At 47.8% G+C, this 17151-nt stretch overlaps 1 protein-coding gene across 48 annotated transcripts in view; it reads left to right on the top strand.

The window, feature by feature from the left end:
- Positions 1 to 17151, top strand: part of ARHGAP22 (Rho GTPase activating protein 22) — a 210414-nt gene that overhangs the window by 114376 nt on the left and 78887 nt on the right. The window contains exon 1 of one of the 48 annotated variants that reach the window (XM_045399897.2): positions 16213 to 16489. The exons of the other annotated variants lie outside the window; for them this stretch is intronic. Coding sequence (XP_045255832.2) covers positions 16438 to 16489 — 52 coding nt within the window. The 5' untranslated portion in view covers positions 16213 to 16437. Of the gene's footprint in view, positions 1 to 16212; positions 16490 to 17151 lie in introns of those variants that run through there. 48 annotated transcript variants of the gene reach the window in all.

The following is a 17151-nucleotide window of genomic DNA, read 5'->3' as shown; positions in this document are numbered from 1 at the left end:
CTGAGGCAGGAGACTCGCTTGAACCTGGGAGGCAGAGGTTGCAGTGAGCCGAGATTGTGCCATTGCACTCCAACCTGAGCAACAAGAGCAAAAGCTGCTTTTTCAGTTTATCTTACCTACCTGATCTCTATGGGATTAGAGTCTGTGTGTACTAGTGCACATAATAAACTCAAATGCAAAGATGGCTAGAAAATGATGGTTATTATGTATTGGCTGACTTATTTGACACCCTTTATTATTTGTACTGTGGGGTCATGGTTAAGGGCGAGGTGCTCAGTCATACTGTCTGATTTTCAATCACGGCTCAGCCTCTTCCCAGATCTGAGGCCCAGGGCAAATCACAGAACCCTGTAAACTTCAGGCTCCTCATCTGAAAAATGGCTGTGACAAAAGTAGCTCCATATAGGATGTTAAACATGTTGCTTGGCACATTGTTAGTTATTGGTAAGGGCTCTAAATTAATTTAAATAAAACATTTTATTATAAGTCAATGTATTTAAATTATTTTACAGCTCTTTACCAATAGCTGATTAGTACAGCATTACAATTGCAGTACCAGAGCAAAACAACACAAAGGAATACAAGTATTTATTCCCTGCATTGCTAAAACACCAACACTGATTATCAATATTTTCTATGAAAAGGTGTTCAGAATACCTAACATTTTAAAATCCAGCTAAAATATTAGACATTTCAAATAAAAAGTAAATATTAGAAGCATTAAGTGAAAACAAAAATCTATGAAATATAAATGTTAAAAATGTTACCCTTCTCATACTAATTGTTAGCAGATGACATGAATAAAATGCTATTCAAAAGTAATGAACTAAACCCTATAGGGTAAAGGAACTACTGATAATATTTGGAATGAAAATCTACTATTTGATGTTATATGAATCATGAGCACATTTTTGTGCCCATTTTTTCCAGCCACTGAAACCTTTTCTTTTACTCTAGGCTGGTCAAGGCAATGGTGAGATGTTCCAAGCTAAATTTCAAACTAATTTCCAGTATTATCCTTTGAGTTTTTCATCTTCAAGTAATTCCATTTCTTCTTCCACACTTTAGAAGATATCTTTTATTTTAAACTCCCTTCTTTTTTTGTTGGCAGGAACTACATTTTTTTATTTGATCATGAGCTTTAGTTTCATTTCAGAGAAAGTGTTCCTGGTTTGTGGTCATCCTCTCCAGTGTTCATGTGGGTAGGTGGAGATGCCAGTGGGTCACCTGGGGCAAATTCCAGGCTAGAAAGTCTCTGAAGCAGAATAAAAATTTCTATCATGATGGAGGCAGCGTAGTTCCCCTCCTCCTGGGTTGTAGAAGAATAGAAAACTGCTTTCTAAACAAGCTTTCCTTTACTGGATCCAAACGCCTACTGTAGTGTATTCCCAGGTGTAAATAGTTCTAATTTTTTAAAAAAACATATCACAAAAATACTAATAGTTCAGCATTTCTCAAAAGCACACTATTCTGGAATACCAGAATCCCAAAAACTGGAATTACAATTACTGAAAAACACCAGGTCTGGAGAGTCTTTTGCAAGTCAGTTGCCTTTGTGGGTTCCAAGAACATAGTGTTGACTTGAGACTGAGGGGACAGAGTTTGGAAGGCCAAGGCTGGGAAAGAAGGGAAGTTGTTGCCTCGAGTTGAATAGTGTCCTCCAGAATTCATGCCTGCTGGTAACCTCAGAATGTGATCTTATTTGGAAATAGGGTATTTGTGGATGAAATGAACTAAGAGGAGGTAATCCTGAATTAGGGTGGCCCCAAATCCGATGGTTGGTGTCCTTATAAGCAGAGGAGAGGACAGACAGGATGCACAAAGACACAGAAGGAAGAAGGTCATGTGAAGACAGAAGCAGAAGTTGGGGGATGTGTTTACAAGCCAAGGGTTGCTAGGGAACCTGGAAGTCACCAGCAGCTGGAAGAGGCAAGGAAGGATTACTCCCTCGAGCCTTTAGAGCTCCACCGCGATCCTGGACTTCTGGCCCCCAGAACTCTAACCAAAGAAATTTCTGTTGTTTTAAGCCACCCAGTTTGTGGGAATTCGTTATGGCATCCCTATGGAAAACTCGTACCATTGTGGCATTGGGAGTGACACTGTCAGGGCCACTGGCCCTCTGCAGCAGGGCCCATGCTCACTAACCTTGGAATCCAGTCCACACTCTCAGGGGCCAGAAGACCAAGCTCCTGTTCCTGCTGTCCACTCCTGGCAGGTCCCCCATCTTCCTGCACCTTCTCTCTGCCTAGCACCTCCATCCATGCAGCATGCTGCTCCAGCCATGCTGTATCATTTGTTTGGCCCAAGGCACAGCCCCTGGGACTTCCCGTGCTGCTCCCAGAGGCCTATGGTCAGGCGGGAAGAACAGAGCTGCAGGCATCCAAGAGACCCAGAAGAGGACCTGCTGCTTCCCCACCCCCCCATGTGTGCCACCTTGGAAAGTCACCTCATCTCCCTGAGTCTCACTGGATGGTGACAGTAATGACCTTTGCAGGCCCTTGGCAGAGATTTTGGAATACAGCAGTGCCTGGTACACAGCAGATGCTCAGTAAACATGAGAACCTCCCGTCAAGTCAGCACAGAAAAGACTGAGAATTCCAGCATCCTGGAGAACCAGGCCTCCTCTGATGGACTTGGGGGCAGAGCTGGAGCATGTGGGGATAGGAGCAACACATCCCTAGCGAGGCTGGATAGGGATGTGAGCCACCTGTCCTCATCACATGTACACAGCCAGAGGATGAGGAGAGGGCTCTAGGTAGGGGCTCTGGTCCACAATCTTCCATGTCTGGCACAGAGCAGGGCTCCACGAATACTGGTCGCAGGAATAATGCTGGAGAAGCAGAGGACCCTCTGGCTGACGCAACAGAGCAGAGTTGCAAGACCAGTCACCCCGCAAAGGCTGCCCTGAAGGAATGTGAAAACCAGAAGGATTTCTTTCCTTTCATTTTTTAAAAATTAAGAGAAGCTAACCTTCTTTGTCCTGTGAAGGGTCACTTAAGTGGCCCTCTTAGATATGCAAATGCAAGGCTAAGAAAGCAGCTGGCCTCCTGGGATTCCTGTATCAGCGAAATCTTTGCAGCCCTTGGTGATGGGTTTTGTTTTTTATTGAGTGGCCTGGCAAGGATGGTGCCCTTCTTTGGCCTGTAGAAGAGGGGTGATTGGTTGAGAGAGCTGGGGGAGGAAAAGAAATTTGTGGACTAATTTGCACAAAGAGCCCAGGTTTTCTGAAAGGAATGAGACAAATACACCAACACAGTGTTTTCACACTTTTTTTTGATAAGAAATAGACATTACATTGCCCCCTGGGAGCCCAGGGCAACGGAAGCTGAGGCTTCAGCAAACACTGCTATTCCTATATTCTGCATCTTCTGGAATGTTCTGTCCTATGTGAGTCTATCTCTTTCGTAAAAATTCCAGACAAAGCCCACAGAATTGATTTCATGACCCCTCTAATGAATTGGTGTCCGCAGTCTGAAAAATGTTTTTTGAGATTTGGGTTACAGGAGGTCTGTTGGGTGGATTGAGGCCTGGCTGTAGGAAGTGGGGAAACAGAGGCACTGGAGGTTGAGTGAGTCAACCTGGTACTGAGTAACTAGCAGGTGGGGGGACAGTGGTCTTCTGGAGCTATGCAACAGTAGAGCTGGGTCTGACCTGGCCATCTGAGGCCAACTCACCCTGGAAAATAGTGGCGAGGGCACAAGAGCTTGCAAACTTTGTCCTCTAGCATGAAGGTCCCCTACCTGACCCTGCAGAGACTTGGCAGCCCTTTCCTTCCCCTGGGGACAGCTCCACAGGCTCAATCCCCTATTTCTATACAGCTGTCATCTCACTGGCAACACCAAGGCCAGCTTAGAAGATACCAGCTCTGTGCCCACCACCCTGGGGCAGCCCAGTGCCCTCGTCTGGCAGAGACCTCACCACCAGATTGAGCAGAGTGCGGAGGTGTTCTCAGAAGGCAGAACACGCTCAAAGAGTTGCAGTTTCTGCAGCAAAACCCCGAGGAACAAGGGACCTTCCCCACCCCAACATCTATCTACGCTTTGGACGGGACCCAGGCCAGCCTCTGCCGGGCCCCATCCTGCGCCTTTCTCCTTCCACAGCTAGGTGGCAGCAGCAAGCGCCCATGCCCCCCTTTCCTCAGGGCAGAAACTCTGCCAATTCCCTCCCCTCCACCTATGAGCACCCCTGGCCACAGCTTGCTTCACTGAGAAAAGGAAGGGTGTCGGGCACTTGCAATGTGCCATTCTCTTTTTTTCATGTCACAGCCAATACTGACAACCCTCAGCGCCTTCCACCCCTTTCGTTGTCCACATGAAGTGAGAGTCTTTCAAGATGGTAGAAGTTGGAATTCAATTCAGACAGCTTTGGAGTCAGTTTCAGTCAAGGCAGTGTGGTGGCAAAGCACTAGCTTGGGTGCCAAAAGTCCTGACTGTCCCTTACAGCACCTCACCCCTCTGGATCCATGTGGCAGCCAAAGCCTCTGCTCCTCTTGCAGCCACGAAGATTGACTCTACTTCCCATCCTCCCTGCAGTAAGACAGGGTCACATGACTAAACCCTGGTCAAGGAAACATGGGTAGGAGTGGCAAGTGACCTCAGAGGCTTCTGTAGCTGCTGTCAGCACCAGCTCCTAAAATCCCCTGATAAATTCCCTGCCCCCTCTCCCTGCATCTCACAGCAGAGGATTCAGAGGAGGACACTGAGGTTCTAGAAGGAGGCTGGGTCCCTGAGTGACCACATGGAGCAGCCCACTCCCTCCTCCCTTTTCATGCTGACCTGCAGGAGCCAGTGACCTAAGCAAGAAGAGTCTTTAAGGGATTAAGCTGCTGAGATTTGGGAATTGTTAGAGCAGCAAGCATGAATTACCTGATTGATGTGCCTAGTTTCCTTATCTGTAAAAGGAGGTTATCAACATCAGTCTCAGGGTTGTTTTGTCAATGACTTATGATGCAGTGAAAACACAAACCCAGGATCTGACACATTCCAGGTAACTGAGGTCCATCCTAACAGCACCAGCAGCAGCCGCAGCAGCAACAGTGCAAGGAGCACTAGTTAACTCCGAGTGTGCACAGTACTATGCCCCCAGCTGAGTGGACCAGACACCAGATGGGCCTAGTTCATATACAGGGTCTCATGTTCTATAGCATAGGGGTTCTGGGAGCCTTAAAAGGTGTGCAGGACTGACTGCAAATGCTTTGTAAAATGAATTTTTCCTATAACTGCAGACCATTAAGGTGATATCTGTAAATAGAATGCTAAACTGAGGGGTCACACATAGTAAAAGCGAGAAGTAAGAAAGTAAGGATCACCCTGGAGGCGGACACCTCAGTTCTAATTCTGACTTTTCCACTTACTAGTTGGAACCCACATAAATCACTTAACCACTTCAAGCCTCAGTTTCCCCTTCTGTAAAATGGAGATTGTCATAGGGTTCTTGCACGGATAAATGAGTTAATTTATGCAGAATGTTCAGAACAGTGCTTGGCATACAGTAAGTGGCATGTATGCCACTAAATGACTCTTGCTCAGGCAACTGAGACTGCCTCCCACCCTGAGTGCATGGTAGGGTCTGATGTCATCACAGCCGCTGGGAAGTACCTGTCCCCTTTGGGAGCTGCTGCTGTGTTTGTCCACATGGCAAGGAGAGAGAGCCCTCTTGGCCCCATGGCCTCCTGCTCTTTCCCATGCTGCATTTCTCCTGGGGATGGGGGAGGAAAGAAAGTCAGAAAAAGCAGGTGGGGGCAGGGTGGGGGTGAGGCTTCAGGGAAAGGACAATGGGCTTTGTAAATCCCTCCCTGGGCAGGCTGGCCAAGTTCAATGGCTTCAGGCCACATGAACAGCAAGAAAAATGTGGCCCAGGAATTTCTCCCCAACGATTCCCCTTGTCTTTCTCTGTGGGAATTTGGAGCTGCAGACACATTCCTTCCATGAACAGCGTCCACAGTAGCTGAAGGCCCATTTGCCTGAGCTGGGGAACCTGGCTGGCCGGGCACTTCTAGAGCTCTGCCCCTATTGCCCCCTCCCACCCCCTGTCAAGGAGTGGGCACTGCCAGTGTGCCAGAGAATGCACTCTCGCTGGCAGACCTCACAGCTTGCTCTGTCAGGGACTGACCTCTCCTGGGCACGGCCGGCTCCTCTCCTGAGCCAAACTGCCCAGACAGCTTTCACAGCTGCTTTTCCACAATCTGTCACCCAGAAGTGGAGACTAGACATCTTGGAGAGAATTCCCATCCATTCACTTTTTTTTCTAAGCTAAGTACTTCTCGACTTAAGAGGAAATTACTTCCCAGATGCTCTAAAATTCTTTTAAAATACTGTAAAGTACAGTCCACAGGCCAAACCTGGATTGCCACCTGCTATTGTACACAAAGTTTTATTGGAACACAGCCACACCCATTCATTTACATATTGTCAGTGGTTGATTTCACGACACAATGGCAGAGTTGAGTAGTTGAGTTCTCTGTTGCTACAGAGACTGTATGGTCCTCAAAGCTTAAATATGTTTACTATCTTCCCCTTAGAGAAAGTTTACTGACTTCTGGTTTACTCCTTTGTTATTCCACAAAGGATTTGAAATGGCCTCTATTGAGAAGACTTAGAATAAATCAGTGATTACACAATAGTTCAAAATAATTGAGAGCCTGAGAAAATGCAAATAAAAATAGCAACACAGGCCAGGCGTGGTGGCTCAAGCCTGTAATCCCAGCACTTTGGGAGGCCGAGATGGGTGGATCACGAGGTCAGCAGATCGAGACCATCCTGGCTAACACGGTGAAACCCCATCTCTACTAAAAAATACAAAAAAACTAGCCGGGCAAGGTGGTGGGCACCTGTAGTCCCAGCTACTCAGGAGGCTGAGGCAGGAGAATGAAACCCGGGAGGCGGAGCTTGCAGTGAGCCGAGATCCAGCCACTGCACTCCAGCCTAGGCGACAGAGTGAGACTCCGTCTCAAAAAAAAAAAAAAAAAAAAAAAAAGCAACGCAAAACCATGAACCACAACAAAAATATGAAGACTGTTAGGACCCACATATTTGCCAAAGCCAGGCTTTAAATTTTTCTTGAGCTTCCTGGAAGCCAAAGGAAAAAGAGAAATGAGACAAGTCTCATTAAAAGAAAGAAACAAGAATACAAGTCCTTATGGGATCTAGAGCTTTTTCTAGCACAAAGATGTATGGGACTTGCTTCAAACAGAAAAAGAATAATACCCACCTTCCCCATAATCATATACTTAGTTAAAAACAAAACAAAACAAACAAACACACACAAAAAAAACAGAGCAATGAGTCTGCAAAATGAATAGCAACTGCAATGCTGTTGATGAGGGTCAGTACAGGGACAGGGGTTCTTGTTAATATGTCTGACCAGAGATTGAGCTAGATATCTAAAGGCAAAGCAGTTGACTTCCATGCACTGTGCTAAAAGTGCATAAAATATTTTGAGAGGTAGGGTGTAAGAAGCCTCATTTCTGCTTATCATTTCTGTAGATCTATTTGTTTCAGAGCAAAAACTGGAGTTAACTAAGGACAGCCCCAACTTGTCACTAACTCACCTTACAGTGCCTGGCACAAAGTAGGCCCTTAAGAAATTGCTTGTGAAAAATGAGGAGGTTGTGTTAAAAGAGAACCTTCCAATTCCAATGTCCGTGGGTCTGTGGTATGTGAACATACAGTGTGTGTGCACACTGAATTTCCGCCAAACTCTTAATACAGATCAGAAATATGATGGGAGAAGGGGATGGGGGCAGGGAGGCAGGCCCAGATGAGACCCTTACCTCCAAGAGGCAGGAGGCAGTGAGTGGTTGTTAAGAAGGTGACCAGTGGCCTGTAATCCCAGCACTTTGGGAGGCCGAGGCGGGCGGATCACAAGGTCAGGAGATCGAGACCACAGTGAAACCCCGTCTCTACTAAAAATACAAAAAAAATTAGCCGGGCGCGGTGGCGGGCGCCTGTAGTCCCAGCTACTCAGGAGGCTGAGGCAGGAGAATGGCGGGAACCCGGGAGGCGGAGCTTGCAGTGAGCCGAGATCGCGCCACTGCACTCCAGCCTGGGCAACAGCGTGAGACTCCGTCTCAAAAAAAAAAAAAAAAAAAAACAAAACAGAAGGTGACCTGTGGCATTCAGACTGCCCAGATTGTAGGACAGGCTCTACCCTCTACCTACCAGCTGTGTGATCTTGAGAGCTCGCATAACCTGAGCGGGTGTCCACATCCTTACCTATAGATTGGATCTGATGACATATCACCCTCATGAGCTATTGTGAAAATTAAACAAAATAATGCCCATGAGTTACTAGTGCCAATCAAAGGTATGTTTTGTGAAAAGTTGTCTACAAAGTGTCTTCATCACGCCCTTCTTCAACAAGCTCCCTCTACCAGAGGCCAGGGCTGGCAGGAAATGGACATTATTCTGAAAAGCTAGGAACAATGACCTGCAGTCTCAATCCAGCACTCCACAGGACTTGTCTTTTTTAACTGGAAGTCTCAACTACAGTTATGTGTGCCTTCATCCCATAGGCCATCTTATTCACCACCGAGTCCTGTTCCTTTTCCCAAAAAAATATTTATCATAGAATTGTTAAGATCACAGGCTAGAAAGCAAGATGGGCTGGGTTCCGATCTGAGCTTAGCCACTAATTAGCTGTGTGACCTTGTGCAAATGACTTCACTTCTCTGTACTTCAGTGCCCTCCTCTTGAAAGTGGAAATAATGATGACACCGAATGCATAGGATTGCTCTGAATTCTAAGTGAATGTGCATATGTCAAGCTCTTAGCCTGGCACATTGTCAGGGCCAGATAGTGCTAGCCATGAGGATTTTGAATCACTTCCTATGTTTCAGCTATCTGTAACTGCATAACAGACTACCCCAAAGTTTAATGACTTAAAACAACACACATTTTCCTTTTTTAAAAAAATGTATTTCAATAGATTGTTGGGGAACATGTGGTGTTTGGTTATATGAATAAGTTCTTTAGTGGTGACTTCTGAGATTTTGGTGCACCCATCACCTGAGCAGTGCACACTGTACCCAGTGTGTAGTCTTTTATCCCTCCCCCTCCTCCCCCGTTTTCCCCCATTCCCCAAAGGCCATTGTATCATTCTTATGCCTTTGTATCCTCATAACTCAGCTCCCAGTTATGAGTGACAACATACGATTTTGCTTTTCCATTGTTGAGTTACTTCACTTAGAATAATGGTCTCCAGTTCCATCTAAATTGCTGCAAATGCCATTATTTCATTCCTTTTTATGGCTAAGAAGTATTCCATGCTCAAGCCTGTAATCCCAGCACTTTGGGAGGCCGAGACGGGTGGATCACAAGGTCAGGAGATCGAGACCATCCTGGCTAACCCAGTGAAACCCCGTCTCTACTAAAAAATACAAAAAACTAGCCCGGCGCGGTGGCGAGCGCCTGTAGTCCCAGCTACTCGGGAGGCTGAGGCAGGAGAATGGCGTAAACCCAGGAGGCGGAGCTTGCAGTGAGCTGAGATCCGGCCACTGCACTCCAGCCTGGGAGACAGAGCGAGACTCCGCCTCAAAAAAAAATAATAATAAAAAATAAAAAAAAAATAAATAAATAAAAAATAAATAGAAGTATTCCATGGTATTTATATACTACATTTTCTTTATTCACTCATTGATTTATGGGAATTTGGGCTGGATCTATATTTTTGCAATAGTGAATTGCGCTGCTATAAACGTGTGTGCAAGCATCTTTTTCATATAATGACTTACTTTCCTCTGGATAGGTAGACAATAGTGGGATTGCTGAATCAAATGGTAGTTCTACTTTTAGTTCTTTAAGGAATCTCCACACTGTTTTCCATAGCGGTTGTATTAGTTTACATTCCCACCAGCAGTGTAGAAGTGTTTGCTTTTCACCACATCCACACCAACATCTATTTTTCTTTAATTTTTTTTTGTTATGGCCATTCTTGCGAGAGTAAGGCGGTATTGCATTGTGGTTTTGATTTGCATTTCCCTGATCATTAGTGATGTTGAACATTTTTCTATTTGCTTGTTGGCCATTTGTATATCTTCTTTTGAGAATTGTCTGTGTCCTTAGCCCACTTTTTGATGGGATTGTTTGTTTTGTTCTTGTTGATTTGTTTGAGTTCTTTTTAGATTCTGGATGTTAGTCTTTTGTCAGATGTAAAGATCACAAAGATTTTCTCCCACTCTGTGGGTTGTCTTTTTACTCTGCTGATTGTTTCTCTTGCTATACAGAAGCGTTTTAGTTTCATTAATTCCCATCTATTGATCTTTGTTTTTGTTGCATTTGCTTTTGGGTTTTTGGTCACAAAGTCTTTGTCTAAGCCAATGTCTAGAAGGTTTTTCCAATGTTATCTTCTAGAATTTTTACAGTTTCAGGTCTTAGATTTAAGTCTTTGATCCATCTTGAATTGATTTTTTTTTTTTTTTTTTTTTTTTTTTTGAGAGAGTCTTGCTCTGCCTCTCAGCCTGGAGTGCAGTGGTGCGATCTTGGCTCACTGAAACCTCTGCCTCCTGGGTTCGAGCAATTCTTCTGCCTCAGCCTCCCAAGTAGCTGGGAATACAGACAACCACCACCACGCCTGGCTAATTTTTGTATATTTAGTAGAGATGGGGTTTCACCATGTTAGCAAAGCTGGTCTCGAACTTCCGACCTCAGGTAATCTGCCTGCCTTGGCCTCCCAAAGTGCTGGGATTACAGAAGTGAGCCACCGAGCCCAGCCAAGTTGATTTTTATATAAGATGAGAGCTGAGGATCCAGTTTCATTCTTCTCTGTGTGGCTTACCAATTATCCCAGCACCATTTGTTGAATACGGTGTTCTTTCCCTACTTTATGTTTTGTTTGTTTTGTTGAAGATCAATTGACTGTAAGTATTTGGCTTTATTTTTGGATTCTCCATTCTGTTCCATTGGTCTATATGCCTATTTTTATACCAGTACCATGCTAAAAACAAAACACATTTTCTTTATTTGCTCACTGTTCTGCAGTGTGGCCATGGCTTGGTGGGGACAGCTTCTCTCTGCTCCACATGGTATCACTTGGAGAATCCACTTCCAGGACAGCCTCATTCCCAGAGCTGGAAGTCAGTGTGGTTGCTGGCTTGGACCTCAGTTCTCCATTTGGCCTCTCCACATTGCTACATTGGGGTTCCTGCAGCACAATAGTCTCAGGACAGTTCCACTGTTTACAAGGGGGTGCTTTCACTAAAGTCAGGGAAAAGCAGAAGCTGCCAAGTTTTCTCAGGACTTAGACCTAAAATTGGTCCAGAGTCACTTCTGCTACCTTCTGTCAATTAAAGCAGCTCATAGGGCAGCCTAGATTCGAGGGAGGGGGTTACATAAGATGCAAAAACTGGAAGATGTGGTTGGCTGGGGCCCCCGAGCTAACACATTGCCCTGCCTGGTCTCCATCTCCTCCAACCTGCGTTTGGCCCACATCTCTCACCTGGCTTATGCCTTTTGCATCTTTGCTTTCTCTCTGCTCCAGTCTCCCCCTTCCAGTCCCTATCTCACTCTAGCCACCAGGCCAGCCAGTCAGAATCACAGGCTGCATCATATCTCCTACCCTAAATGCCATGTTGTGACTCCCCCCATCCGAGTAAAGAGGAAGTTCTTAATGGGATACTACTCCACCCATTGGAGGACTGTGTAGTCCATGTGAATTGCTATAAAGGAATACCTGAGACTGGGTCATTTATAAGGAAAAGAGGTTTATTTTGGCTCATAGTTCTGTAGGCTGTACAAGCATAGCACTAACATCTGCTTGGCTTCTGGGGAGGCCTCAGGAAGTTTACCATCGTGGCAGGAGGCAAAGGGGAGCATACGTGTCCAATGGCAAGAAAGCAACAGAGAGAGAGAGAGAGAGAGAGAGAGAGAGAGAGAGAGAGAAAGGAGGAGTTCTCATACCCTTTTAAACAACCAGCTCTCATGTCATCTGCCCCATGACCCAAACACCTCCCACTAGGCCCACCTTCAACACTGGAGGTCATATTTCAACATGAGATTTGGAGGGACACACGTCTACACCATATCAGAGACCATTCCTGTGCCATCCCCTAAGGTACTGGACCCCTCCTCGCAGCCCAGGTCCCACCTCAAAGCATCCTCCTCCTCAGAGTTTTCTTCACCACCCTCGGCAGACTGGCTTTCTGTCCCCTACAGCTCCCAGGGTAACCTCCTATCCCCCGCCCCACACTGGACTGGCTTTGTGTCAGGCATTCAGCTGTGTTCAATCATCATTTGTACATGAGTGAAGGAAAGAATGATCATTATAGCCTCCCTAAGCTATGCTTGTGGCTAAGATGGTACACTCCCATTTATAATCTTCCCCTGAGCTACCCAAGGCTGAGCTCACACCTGAGATAGTGCTGTGAGGGTGCCTTGGATATTCTGGGGAGGAGCAATCCAGACTCCTGCATTGGAACTACAGAGGACATGTCCTGAGTCTCCTAAGAAAATCCTTGAATGGCCTGGGGCATATCTGGGACCAGGGGCTCAGGCTGCACAGGCTTCAGGATCCCAGTAGCAGCACCCCCTAGAAGCAACTCTACATTCTCACCACCCAACTGTGGGTCTCCCAGAAAAATAGAGTAAAATGGCAGGAGGTAGAGCTCTGGGCAGCCTTTATCCCATGGAAACTTTGTCCTCAAAGCTAGCATCCAGCCTCCTCCCAGAGCCCACTGTGCCCACTGGATATCCACCACCTGGCTCTAGCTCTTCTGCCCTGTGCCTGGTGGTGGGCTGGAGGTTGGCCTTCCTGCTGGGAAACATGTCCTAGAGCCTCCCACCTCTGTCCCTTCTTCTGGAGCAAGGCAGCTTGAGCACAGCTAGAGCCTTGCAGCATGTGTGATCTTGATGTTTTGGCTCAATTCTCGTTAGTTTGGGGTCATGATCAATTTGGGTGGCAGAACTATGTTCAGGGAATTTGGTTTTTCAGACAAAGTCTATGCTAAGTGGGTGCTTTGCCAGTTGCAGCCCATGACTTTAGGCCTAACTAGGAAAATACTACCCATTATTCTGTTTATTTAACCATTAAACCATCCATCATCCATCCTTCTATTCACCTATGAAACACATCCATTCAACCATCCCTCCACCCCTCCATCAATCTATTCACCTATCCACACCTCCATCCAACCAACCATCCATCCACCCATCCATCCATCTCTTCACCTATCCACCCCTTCATGCAACCATCCATCTATCCACCCATCCATTCATCTATTCACCTATCCACACCTCCATTCAACCAACCATCCACCCATCCATCCATCTATTCACCTACCTACACCTCCATCCAAATATCAATTTCTCCATCCATCCATCCATCCATCCATCCATCCATCCACCCATCCATCCATCCATGCAACCATCCATTCATCCACCCATCCATCTTGGCTCTGCCACTTACTACCTCATTGGTCTCGGGGAAGTCTCTTCACCTTTCTGAACATTAGTTTCTTCCTTTGTAAATTGAATCTCATGGCATCTGCTTCATGCGGTTGTCCTGTGGTTAACTGAGATAACCTTTGTGAGTTGCCTGGCACATGGTGGGAAACATATAGTGCATGTTATTTTCCTTCCCCCTTGAGGAAGAACACACAACTAAAAAACCATAAAAAGATAATGTGTAATTAGGAATTAAAGTGTGTGAAACCAAAGGCAATAAAACAAGAAGCCCTTGCCTTCCTATTTGTCTACTGAACTGCCTTGGGAGTTGATATTTAAAGCCACTTTGAAAAGTCGAGTATCCCAAAATATATTTAAACTGTTCAATAGGGACGTTGACCCTTTATAATAGGCTCATTTGAAACGATCCTGCTTTGCTACTTCCTCTTAGAAAGATAAACAAGCGGCCCACAATGGCCGCTGTGATGTTTTCTTTTAAATCTTGCTTTCCAAATGTAGGACTTGGCCGTTGGACAATCACCCGAGGGGCTCGCTCCCCGCAGATGCTCTCCCTGAATGCAGGGAGCTCTAGCTTGGAATTCCTGGGGCCTCATTAAGCCCGCTGTGACTAAGTGATCTTGCCTGGTGCTAAAACTGTTTAAAATGACTTGGCAGCAACCAGAAGTCAGGTCTCTCTGTTTTTTCTCAGTTACTCTCTCTTTGTAACCCCCGCCTACATGTCATGAAGTGGAAACATCTTTCTTTCCAGATCTAATGCAGGACAACCCTTCTCTCTCCCCAAAGCCTCACCCTGGTCTTTCTGAGGAGTTAAAGGAGAGGGAGGGAGGCAGAAATCTGCCCCGCTGTTGTTAATCTCTCCTTTGAATGAAGACTTAACTCCCGGGAAAACCTCTTCCCTGCTCTAAGTCATTCTTTCCTGCCCCCACATTTATTTAACTCTTCTGTTCTGTGCCTTGGGCAGCCTCTGCTTTCCAGCCTGCCCGTACTGAGATTCTCCTCTGAGACCACCTCTGTTCTCCCCAAATGGAATTGTGGTAGGGAGGGAGGGAGAAAATTCCACTCAAGTCAAGGCCATCAGAGCTGGACCACAGCCCTGCTTCAGGGTCAAGAACAGATCCTAGGAACTGGGGGGTGACAAAGAACCTTACATGAAGAAGCCTACTCTGTGCCAAACACTTAAAAACATAATTATTTCAGTCAAAGTAAATTGATTATTTAGTTACACAATAATACAGGATTATGTTTTCCTTTTACAGAATGAGGCCATTATAAAAAAGCCAAAGTCTCTTGACACCCACTTTACTCCATTCTTGTTCCACCCTCTCCCCAAAGGGAACCACTTCTGTTTTCCTGTTTTCCTCCCATATATTTTTCTAGGCCCAAGGGCCTAGAACAGAACATGGCATAGAGTGAACACTATAGTAATATTTCGTGAGTATGGGTATGTGTTTTACATAAGTGCCATGAATCCATACATCTCACACATTCAGCCATAGCACTCTCCTTTTATATCATATACCATCTTATGAAAATTTCAACGTATTTGATAATTCTTTCATTTGTTTGTTTGTTTTGAGACAGAGTCTCACTCTGTCACCCAGGCTTGAGTGTGGTGGCCCAGTCTCGGCTCACTGCAACCGTCACCTCCTGAGTTCAAGTGATTATCGTGCCTCAGCCTCCTGAGTAGTTGCAATTACAGGTGTGCGCTACCATGCACTGCTAATTTTTGTATTTTTAGAAGAGAAGGGATTTCACCCTGTTGCCCAGGCTGGTCTCAAACTCCTGGGCTCAAGTGATCCACCTACTTTGGCCTCCTAAAGTACTGGGATCCTAAGCAGGAGCCACCAGGCCTGGCCAATAATTCTTTTACTGATGAACATTTTGGTGGTTCCAACTGTTTGCAACCACAAGCAAGGCTGCCGTGAATAACCTTCTATAGACTTTCCTGGGCATGTGGGCACACATTTCCATGTGGTACATATGAAGAAATAAGACAGCTTGCTCCCAGGGCATCAGCATTTTTAGTTTTAATAAAGCAGCTTCCATGTTACCTTCCAAGGTGATTGCACCAAACACACTCTCATGAAAAAGTGCCCAAATCCTCACCAAGACTTGATAATGACGATAGCTCACACTTGCAGAACACTTAGCTACAGGCCACTTGGGTTCTAAGTCCTTGCATATATCAACTCATTTAATTGCCACGACCATCCGGTGAAGCAGTTTCTGTTATCTTCTCTGTTTTATAGGTGGGGAAACTGGGCACAGAAAGAGTTTGAATAACTTAATTCTTAATTTGTGCTAAGTAGCATCTGAACCGCTATCACTTCCCTCACTTTTCAGGTGAGGAAACAGTTTCAGAAGGGAGATGACTTATCCAAAGTCACACAGCTCACAGGTAGCCCGCCAGGTTTGAGGGTAGCCTGGGCAAACACTCCCTCTTCCTACTACTGCACAGTAAAGGTGAGCTGGGAAACTGAGAGCTCAGTGGTCCTGAACACCCCCGACCAAGTCATCCTTGATATGACTGCCCAGAGGATGCTGGCGGGGGAGTCTTCCTTGCACAGCGAGGGCGCCCCTTCTTCCGATTCTGCGCGGGGAGGCCAGGCCGGTGTGGCCCCCAACGCCTGCTTGGCTCCCAGGGAAACGGAGGCAGCCCCGGCTCCGCGGCGCCCCCTGGCGGCTCCTGGGCGAGAGCGCGGCCCGGCACCCCGGGAGAGTAACGGGCCGTGGGGAGGGCGCCGGCGAGGGCAGGGAGCGGCGCGGGGCCGCCCCGGCGCGCGGAGATAAAAGCGGGCAGCGGCGCGGCGGGCGCGATCTGCGCGTTCTCGTATTGATTAGCAGGGTCTGCCCGGAGGCCGGGATGCCCGCGGCGCGGGGCCGCGGTGGAGTGTGAGGGCCCGGGAGCCGCGGGCCGGCGGCCCCGCGCACCCTGCGCCCGGCTGGGCACTGCCCGTGGGCCGGACCTCGGCCGCGCCGCCCAGGGGCGCAGGCGGCAGGCGGGGAGAGGAGCCCAGCGGCGGGGCTGCGGGCGGCTGCCATGGGGCTGTGCTGCTGCAAGGACTGGAGAGGACACCTGCGAGCGCCCAAAGGTAACTCTGGCGCGCACGTGCGCCTCGCTCCCTGTGGCCGCCGCCAGAGGCTGCCAGCCCCGCCTCGGGGACTCGCCACCGGGTGTCCAGGGCCGCCCGCACCTGCCTCAGCTTTGGAAACGGCTTAGGTGCGGCTGCTGCTCCGCTGAGTCTCCTAACTTTGGAAGGGGAGCCTCCTCCTGACTCGGGGCGCGGAGGCGCATCCCGGGACTCCTCGGTCCCCATCTGGGAGTGGGGGTGGGGTCCGGCCCCTGCGCGGGAGTGGGTAAAGCCGAGGGGAGGGTCCGCCCTTCAGGGCCCGGGGCTGGCCGCGGCGCCGGCTGCAGGTCCGCCAAGTCCACGGCCTGGGCGGAGGAACCCAGGGCGCCCAGATCCGCCTGCAGGTCTCTGCACTGCGAGCCCGGTCCGCGCCCTGCGCCGCCCCTGCGGCTTAACCGCCGGGAGAGGAACCATTCATTCTCGCCCGCCTCTGTCACAAACTTGGACGGTGGGGCCCTGACTCAGAGTTTTCCAAAAGTCGCGGCGGAACCTGCGAGCAGAGCTGCTTGAGGAATGCAGCAGTCTTGGAGAGGGCCCAAAGCCCAGAAACACGCTTAGGACGTTGGCGGCCGCCGGAGGTCCGGCCTCCCGGGGGCTCTGGGGCCCAGCCGACTTAACCCTTG

The sequence above is a fragment of the Macaca fascicularis genome, chromosome 9 (genome assembly GCF_037993035.2).
Source record: "Macaca fascicularis isolate 582-1 chromosome 9, T2T-MFA8v1.1".
Classification (NCBI taxonomy): Eukaryota; Metazoa; Chordata; class Mammalia; order Primates; family Cercopithecidae; genus Macaca; species Macaca fascicularis.
Note: the sequence above shows the minus strand (reverse complement) of the source record. Positions and strands in the feature narration are given on the sequence as shown.